Below are 9196 nucleotides of genomic sequence, written 5' to 3' on the forward strand. Positions count from 1 at the left end.
CTTTTTTTTTTTTTTTTTTCTCGTTTCGAATACTGAAACTTCTTGTCGTCTTGTAACCAAGAGGGCAATTGTGACTTTTGGCTTAAACGCTCTCTTGGGTAAGTACTAGACAAAAGAAATTCAATGGGAAGGAAAATGGATTTATAGCAATGCCGAGGCTCTTATTAAATACACCGTAAAGAAGAAGTATCAAATAAATTCATGGGAGTTTGTTAAGCTAAATAATACTCGGAGTCGATTATCCTAGGTTGATTTAATGACTATAATTCATGCTCACTGAGGCGTACGTCATTGCTACTACACAGGCAAAATTGGTTGGAATTAATAGTATTGGTGCGCTACTACACAGGCAATGAATTGGTTGGAATTAATAGTATTGGTGCAAGTGTTACTGCAGCACAATACGCAGAAGACCTTATCAAGCTTCAAGAAATAATAGATCGTTTGTACGACAACTCCCAACAAAAACCTTTGATTGTAGCTCCTAGGGCATTCTTTGATGAGAAATGGTACGACGAATTTGTTAGAAGAACTGGACCAGCAGTTGTCAATGTTCTCACTCATCATATATATAACATGGGTGCAGGTTCGACTACTGTTCTTGCTACCATTCTCATTATATATATATCTAAATTGTAGCGTGAGTATTGAGAAAGCGTCTTTGGTTTGTAGGTGACGACCCCAAATTGATATACAGATTCGTTAATTCTACGTATCTTTCTCAAGTATCAAACACGTTTAAACAACTCGAGAATGTAATTCAAAAGAACTCTCCTTGGACTGCTGCTTGGGTTGGAGAAGCTGGTGGAGCATATCAGGGCGACAGTCCTCATATTTCTGACAAATTTATCAATAGTTTTTGGTAATCAAATCTATTTCAATTTTTTTTCCCCTCGATTTGATTTGTCTCCATTTAAATATCAAGAAAATAACAATACTCGAGTACTTACATAATGAATTGAATGCATTAGGTATCTGGATCAGCTCGGGATGGCTTCTTCGTACAATACGAAAGTATATTGTAGGCAGACTTTGATTGGTGGGTTCTATGCCGTCCTCAAATCCTCAACTTTACTTCCTACACCGGATTACTATGGGTAACCATATCTCTTCTTCTTATATATTTTAATAATCATATTTATACAAATCTCACTTCGTTTCGTTTTTTTATATCACTAGTGCACTTCTATTTCACCGACTTATGGGACCGAAAGTTCTCAAAATTGACAATGATGTCTCTTCTGACCTTCGTAGCTATGCTCATTGTTTGAGAGGAAGGGTAAATTGACAATGATGTCTCTTCTGACCTTCGTAGCTATGCTCATTGTTTGAGAGGAAGGGTAAGAAGTCCATTTTATATTTAAATAACTAAAATTTTATCTGATACCATTAACCGATCCTAATTTGTCGTTTTCTTGTAGCCCAGTGTGACGTTGCTTTTCATCAATTTGAGCAATACAACTCACTTTATAATCGACATTAAAAACTTCATGAACATAAGTTTGCATAAAAGGAATTCTCGAAAAAAGGGTTCTCGTTTAAAGCATAGACGAAAGAGAACTGCTTCAAGAGAGGAATATCATTTAACTCCAAAAGATGGTTTAGTTAGAAGCTCCACCGTGCTTTTAAATGGATATCCATTGGAGACTTCAAAAGAGGGAGACATGCCAAATCTTATACCTGTCTACCGTCATAGTAACTCTTCTATACATATTGCTAGCTGGTCCACTGCTTTCATTGTCGTTCCCGACTTTATAGCTCCAGCCTGCAAGTGATTTTGTTGCTGCTCATTCCAATTGATACTGATTATAACGGTAAATATCAATTGTTGAATCTCCTTGTAATACTTGAAGGAGAGGTATATAAATAAAACAGACCATATCCGAATGAGAGCGATCCTAAATATATGATAGTTAAAAATGATTTAAAAGACTCGAGAGTTCATACTTATACCAACAAAGTCATTACTTATAAAACTAGAGTATAACATCAAAATATGCTTGAGACAAAAAGGACGTGATGGCCACATCCTTCTGTATGACCAGATTATTACTATACGCATGTCATTGACGTTTTTAAACTAACTCAAGCAAGAAAGCAATCAAACTTCAGTATTTCTCTACATACGATCCACGAACATGCAGGGGTTCCCTAGGCGAGCTTTTCAATATACTCTCTAGACCTAACTATGAGCTACCACATGCTCACGCTATCGAAGCCAATAAAATAAAAAAGTAACGTATATAATATTGTGAATATAACTAGAGAAGTAGTCGATGACTATAAGAGAAATTTATAAAACCTATTTCTAAAACAATCATACCTCGTCCCCTCTCGTAACTTGGGCTCTCAACCTATTTCTACACGGTATAGTAACTCCTCAATTTAACTACTACCTCTATCTATTATATATATATATATTTAGTTTAACAATATATGGAGCGAGTATAGAACTTAAATAGTATAAAGCGATAGAAATGTATTGAAAAATTGAATGATACGAGTACAAAATGTTTGAGTTTTTCTTCACTCCAAGAAGTATTTTCTTAACAAATAGGCAAATTATTTCGGATCGGACTCGGAGAAGACCATCTAACGGGTCCTTTGGGCTTGCAACTTCGAATGGCGGATTCGGGCATGGGTGGCATTGCCTTCGTTCCGTTAGGAAGTGAAAGAGTGTCGAAATCATTAGAGGTTGGAGGCTTATCCATGGGGGGTTGAGGTGGTGATTCCTTAGTATCCAAAGCAAGAATGTGTCTTGAAGTTGCGATGATCGTGGGGGGAGAAGAGATGGCAATGAGAAGGAAGAAGATGATGGTAAGGAAAGCACCACCTCGTGGACCCATTGATCCAAACAACTTTAATAGTTGGCAACAAATGGATGGATTATTGAGTCCACTTCTTGTGTTTATATATAAATTTGTTTTCTATTTTTGTTCATTTTGTTCCTTAAAAAATTCAACAAATTCAATTATCCATTTATTTTTGTGGAGATTTGAACGAGCTACTCGGGAATGGCCACTTCAACTATCCATCCATTTATTTTTGTGGGATTTGAACGGGCTACTAGTAAATGGTGTCTGATTGGACTAGCCAATAACTCAAAGTTATTGGATAATTTTCATTTTTTAATATAATTTCTATTATAAAAAAATGTAAAATATTATATCTGTAATACATCCAATAATATTTAGTAAGAAAAATATAATATGCGCGGTCACAGACACGTCAGTCCTTATAATTTTTGGACATTTTGTATGTGTAAATAAGTTTGTACTTGATTTCGCCTCTTAATTATGGAGTTGTTTGTTTTTAAATTGCGTAAAATTTTACCGTGTTTTTACATTTACTTGCTTTTGCGTTCATCCCGTCAAACCTAAGTTAGAATTGGTTTACCAACCTTGATGTAAAATCGAGCCTCAGGTCACGTTTAAATCGATGGCACTCTTAAATACGGTACTAATGGTTTCATCCATACAATAACAATAATTATATGAAAACTTTTAAAAATTTAGAATTGTTTTTAAAACACTTTTGTAAAGTTTAAGAGTATCTTTGAAACTACGTATTTACCGTTTTTATCTAAAATAAATTGTAAAGAGTGTATTGTTTAAATAAAATGCGAAGTTTTTGAAAATTTCTTTACAACCAGATTCATGATGAAACAATATAAAAGTAAATTTTACGAGAAAGTTACCCATGTATTAAACAGAAAAACTAGCAATTTTACCTCTTAGGTATACGAGAGAAACTACATGATATTTTGAATCTATATCCACCCATGATCAGAGATATGCAGATTTCAAGACGTAAATTCTACTCTAAAGATTTTTCAATCTCCATGAAAAAATCAGTGGCTAAAATAAATACATAAGATCTTAAAGGTCAGCCATTGCTGTGTCTCATATTGAGTTAGTTATATGATCACAAGCTATTATAATAGTATATTCTGAAAACTCCAAATTTTTCTTAGGTTAGATAAATAGAACTGTCACAAAGTTGCTCTGTCGTGTTAAAGAGAAGAGAAGAGAGACTCTCTAACACGACAGAGCTTGTTTGTGGAAATTTAGACATGTATTTAGAAATGATTCATCTTAAACACAATCTAGTCACTAGATACCGATAATGTCTGATACTACGCTCAAAATGTAACAACAGAAAAAACGACCATAAATACTAATGATTTGGTCATAGATTTGGCTGAAAACTCCAAATTCTTCTTATGTTAAATAAACAGAACAGTCACAAAGTTGCACACGAAGAGAGAAGATAGATCCTCCTCTAACACAACCAAGCGTGTTTGCAGAAATTTAGACATGTATTTAGAAATGGTTCACCTCAAACACAAGCTAGGCACTGGATACCAATAGGTCCGATACTATGATCGATATGTAACAACAGAAAAATGACCATAAATACTAATGATTTGATCATAGAATTGATTGTCGATAGAATGAGAGATACAAATGCTTTGCCACAAAAGCGTACTACCTTTAAAGGATTTCTGAACGAGTAAAGAATGTCTCGAGTTGCTTGATTGGTAAGTACTGTGTTAAACGAAGCTGGAATCCCGAGTAACGACAAAACAATGTCGTGTTACAAAGCCCCAAGAGACCACCAAAATCTGCAAATGTTAACATACTTTAGTATATGTTAACTTACTTTGTGAAAATGATACAGTTCTTCAAAGTTCGACCTCGTTTCTCTGATCGAGGATAAGTAGCTCGAGTAAAATGGATGATATCAAACTTTTCCATGATAGAAGTACCAATTTTGCTCATCCTTACAGAACATTAGCCCTCAATTCCATGAATTGTGGAAAGAACTGTAGCAAAACAGCTATGAAGCAATTGGTCATCAATTGGTACAAAGAATATGTTCAAATAATATTACTCTACTGAGCAGGAGAAGCCAAAGAATCTGAATATATTTCTCTCTTCAAATTCTCCCAAACTTCCATGCCTTTGGGATGATGATGCACATACTGTTTTAGGAATCTATTTTCCGAACACGCGACAACAGTTCTCAATGCTAACGTTGGGTCGGCTGCTCCTTGTTCCTTAAGCCAACTATACATTGACAACCTAAGAGTGACCCTCTGAGCGGAATACGAAAGATATGAAGAGAAATTTACTAGAGACGAAACAGGATACCCAAAAGTATTCACAAGGAGATCAATCTTTAGTTCTATTATATCCTTTGATTGGTTAAGGATTTGCGGAGAAACTATGATAAGTCTGCGAACATCCTTCTCGTCGATGCCAGCTTCCACAATACAATCGAACCGCTCTTGGAGCTCTTCTCCCTTCCCTCGAAACACCTTGAACGCTTCTTTCATCTTACTGGAGTTTTCTTCTAGTCCTAATTTCAACAAGAACTGAGTTTTCTGTTGCTTTGATCTTTCAACTTCCCCATTGTCTGGAAGTGGCAGAACTCTTGTCCCAAGCCTCCAGTTCTTCAATTCTTCTGGATTCTCTAAGATAATTTGACGAAGCCGTTTCTTTCCGACATTCAAGATAGAGAGCAAGCTGTTAGTCTTTTTCAGAGTACACGATCCTAATAACAAGGGATGAGAGCGGAAAAGGTATCCTATCTGTTGCACACCCATGTCGATTTCATTGAAGAACAAAAGGCATTGCCTTATATTTGAAACGAACTTACCAACTCGCATTTGAGGGAATTGCAGGAACACGGAATATATCTGCATCATCGAGGATCCCATTTTTAGTAACAATCCAATTAAGGAAAGTGATTTACTTCCTGAATCCTCAAATAAAAAATCTGGACGTAATCTGATTAAATCAGCCAACTTCTCATCACTGCAACCCATGTGTTTAAACCAGAAAAGAAGCCCAAGAATTTGCTTCCAGTTATAGGAATGACCATCCAATAGTTGTTCTTCAACCCAGCTTGGTTCAAATCCAATGTTCTTCAATTTGTCTAATACCTTGACAAACCAATTTTTAACACCCCCAACCAATAGATAGGGGCTACAAACAACAAATTGGACAACAGTAGGTTGGTCAAGACCGAGCTCTTCATACGCTTTTAACTTCGATAGCAAAACACCGTAGTCGTACCAAAATATCTGAGTTGCCTCCTTATAAATCTTCCCTATCTTATTTCGTTCAATACCATAGTTACACAACACATGATAGTTCTCAAGCAACAAATCATCATCACTCAAGAACATCACCTCGCGCGGAAGAAATTCATTATACTCTGCAGGTTGCAACCCCACACTCTCAAAGAAAGGTTCGAATTCATTAATAGGATGGTAACGCAAAAACCGAGTAATCGACCGCCCAATCTCGCCCTCATTTTCAACTCTTCCCAGAAGTTTTGCAAGAAAGATTGGCGAATTTTTACTCATATTCTCAGCATCCATAAACTGAATCCCTCTAGTAGAATGCAAATACTCCAACAAAGCATCCTGAGCCTCCTTTCTAATGGCTCGAGAAATCCGATGCCCGTTTCCACTACCCGTAGTCGAATTTCCACATTCTCCCGATTGGGGAGACTTTTTAGTTCCATAAAATCTAGGGTTCAAGAAAACAGGGGAAAACCCAATTCGCCAATACAATACTCGAACTAAGTTAAACTTGTTATCAGCAATAATCGAAGAAGCAGCCAACGAAAATGTTTTGAACTTTTGCAAGTAGGACATGACAGAATACACAATGTACGCAGTTCAATCTCATTACATATATCAAAACTGAAATTTCAAAAGGTACCTCTTCCAACTGTTGGATTGAAAAGTCCGATGGTTTCAGAGAAATTTGAAGTAGAGATCTTCTCTGAAATTTTGTTTGCTAATAATGATTAGCCGTTGTGAAGGAGTCGATTGAGAGTCCGAAATGATTTGAGAAGGGCGGCTGTGCAACCATTTCAAATTTAGGGCTTTGAATCCTTTTTCTGGATTTGCTATTTAGAACTTCGAATCATTTTGATTTTGTAGCGAGAACAATAACCCAATGGAGCGACGAAACACGCTTATACATACATACATACATACATATATATATATATATATATATATATATATATATATATATATATATATATATATATATATATACACACACACATCAATAGTTCACGGGTGCTCCTAATTTCATTTGGGTCATAAGTCTATTTTAACCCTTCACGAGTTGCTCGTAATTTTAGTTAGGTCAAAAATCCATTTTACCTTTTATATTTGTACACGGTCACTAATTATCTAATTAATAGTTCGTTTATGATCTAATTTCCTTCTCGGGCTAATGAGAAGGTGAGATTCAATTATTCAAGTCCCAAAATCAACCCTAAACCCTATACGAGAAAAAGTGAATTCCAGCTCGTGAAATTACGTTTCCAGTCCTCTATTTGGTCAAGTTTTTAGATTAGTAGGCTTATTGAATTAACTACAAAAGTCATTTTCACTCATACAAATGAAAAGATAAATCCTCGCAAGTAGCGGTTTTTAACTCACTTAGGGTTAAGATCGAGTCGTTTATAATCATCGGTGTTATTAATCTGCTCATTTAACGAACTTATAAAGAGATTACTTTTTCGTGATATAGCCTTAAACAAACTCATGGTATATGATAACCTCACTCACATGTCTCTACATGAACGATTGGATCAAATCATTTGTAACAATTACAAAATGAGTTTATAAAGAGTGTATCATTGTAACACACTCGATCTTATTCATATACTATAGACTCTATCTCGATATTAACGACTTTGACCTATTTATTTTTGTCGTCGTTCTTCATTACTACTTTGAGGGTAACAAGCTCTCAATCACGACTGAACTGAATTAACATCTCTCAATCATGTAAAATTGAGAGAATAAGAAAAAGAGTAAGAGATTAGAGAGTTCTCGAGATTTGTTGTTGTTCTTCAACGTAAGTTCCCTTTTTTTGAGATCACATCCACCTTCTTGCTTTAATCTATTATTTTTTGTCTTCTTTTCCTTCTGATGTCAACAACGATTGAATTAGGGTTCTTATTATTCCTCTCAGGTTTCACAGCAACAGAATCAATATCAGGGTCAGCAATTTGTTTCCAAATTTGCCAGTAGGGTTGTTTCTAGATTCCGTATCAAGGGTACCCCTATTTCCGGGAGCGAACTCCAGGCGAATATGAAGCGATCCTCCTTTCATCACAGAGGGGTAGGTGGCTTGAGAATGACAATAGGTCCCTTTTCCCGACAACAGATCAGGACAAAGGGCAGAAGGACCTCTCGATTTCACAAGCAAGATTGATCATGTCAAGCTCGAATAATTCTAAACATGCAATTCAAACTACATAGAATTGCAAAAAAACTTAGCAATTAACTACAAGAAACCATAAATGTTTTTTTTAATACATTTTTCAAGTCTCTTTTACAAATACAACATACATGACTTTATGTAGTCTCAAAACGGAACTCTTGACATTACACGACGCTTACCTCCCTTCACCACCCCCATGGAGATGGTCCTACAAGGTTCATAACTACTCCTCTTACTACACGACGCTTACCTAGCCAACATTTAGATCCGACCATACCCAAACTTTTCTAGTTTACCCCAGCATTCCCCACTTGTCCGACTGCTGCTGAGCAATTTTTGGATATCAAATGAACCTCTCCAGTAGTTAATTTTAATATGGTCGATTTCCCCTCCTTTGTCATCAGTTTCGCTATAGCACGTGCTGCTCTAGCTAATTGTCCCCCTGCCTAAGTGTGATTTCTACGTGGCCATAATTAACCACTATGTAAATGTAACATTTAATAAACAACAAATTTTAAAATGCGTTAATAAAATTACGATCCACCCAAAATTTATAACAATCAGAGTTAGATTAAAAAGAACAGGAAAAAAAATAGGGTTATTGTTTTTTTAGGACAAACACCAAATATTCCTTCACCACCAGAAGTGTAACCCTTGGCTTCTAGGGTTAGGGTTTTCAGTTCTTCTTCTTCTTCTACTACTTTACCTTTTTCCCTTTTCAATTTATTTTCTCCATTTCACGCTTCTCTCTCTAATTACTGCAACTGCTGTTCCACTTCGTTGCTTTATTTTTCGATTTAATTTCTGGATCTCGATCTCTGTTTCTCTTCAATGGACATGCGTAAGCGGAGGCCTGAGTCTGCCTTCAATTCTAATGGCACCTTCAAGAAGCATAAGCAAGGTTCGTTTTTTTTTTTTTTTTTTTTTTTTTTTTT

General features: G+C 35.8%; 2 protein-coding genes and 1 pseudogene across 4 annotated transcripts in view; 2 read left to right on the top strand and 1 right to left on the bottom strand.

Annotated features, from left to right (window-relative positions):
• LOC111432364 overlaps positions 1-1775 on the top strand; it is a 3327-nt pseudogene extending 1552 nt beyond the window's left edge.
• A 2420-nt stretch (positions 1776-4195) lies between these two features.
• LOC111432534 (transcription termination factor MTEF18, mitochondrial-like) lies at positions 4196-6956 on the bottom strand. Of its 3 annotated transcripts, none has more exons than XM_023069462.1 (2): positions 6434-6956; positions 4196-6391 (listed from the first exon to the last, which is right to left on the bottom strand). In XM_023069462.1, the coding sequence occupies exons 1-2, from the start codon at positions 6665-6667 to the stop codon at positions 4895-4897; spliced, it is 1731 nt and encodes a 576-aa protein (XP_022925230.1). In that variant the 5' UTR covers positions 6668-6956; the 3' UTR covers positions 4196-4894. The 3 variants fall into 3 exon arrangements, with proteins under 3 accessions (XP_022925230.1, XP_022925229.1, XP_022925228.1); XM_023069461.1 differs by having other exon boundaries at positions 4196-4624; positions 4697-6956; XM_023069460.1 differs by having other exon boundaries at positions 4196-4624; positions 4663-6956.
• A 1927-nt stretch (positions 6957-8883) lies between these two features.
• Positions 8884-9196, top strand: part of LOC111432553 (zinc finger CCCH domain-containing protein 31-like) — a 6074-nt gene continuing 5761 nt past the window's right edge. The window contains exon 1 of the mRNA XM_023069494.1: positions 8884-9162. Within this exon, the coding sequence (XP_022925262.1) occupies positions 9093-9162 (70 nt within the window). The 5' untranslated portion in view covers positions 8884-9092. The remainder of the gene's footprint in view (positions 9163-9196) is intronic.

This window comes from Cucurbita moschata, unplaced genomic scaffold (genome assembly GCF_002738365.1).
Source record: "Cucurbita moschata cultivar Rifu unplaced genomic scaffold, Cmos_1.0 Cmo_Scf00038, whole genome shotgun sequence".
NCBI lineage: Eukaryota > Viridiplantae > Streptophyta > Magnoliopsida > Cucurbitales > Cucurbitaceae > Cucurbita > Cucurbita moschata.

What these genes read in the sequence shown, in the direction of transcription:
- LOC111432534 (XM_023069461.1), bottom strand. Translation starts at nt 6,667, where the DNA reads ATGTCCTACTTGCAAAAGTTCAAAACATTTTCGTTGGCTGCTTCTTCG.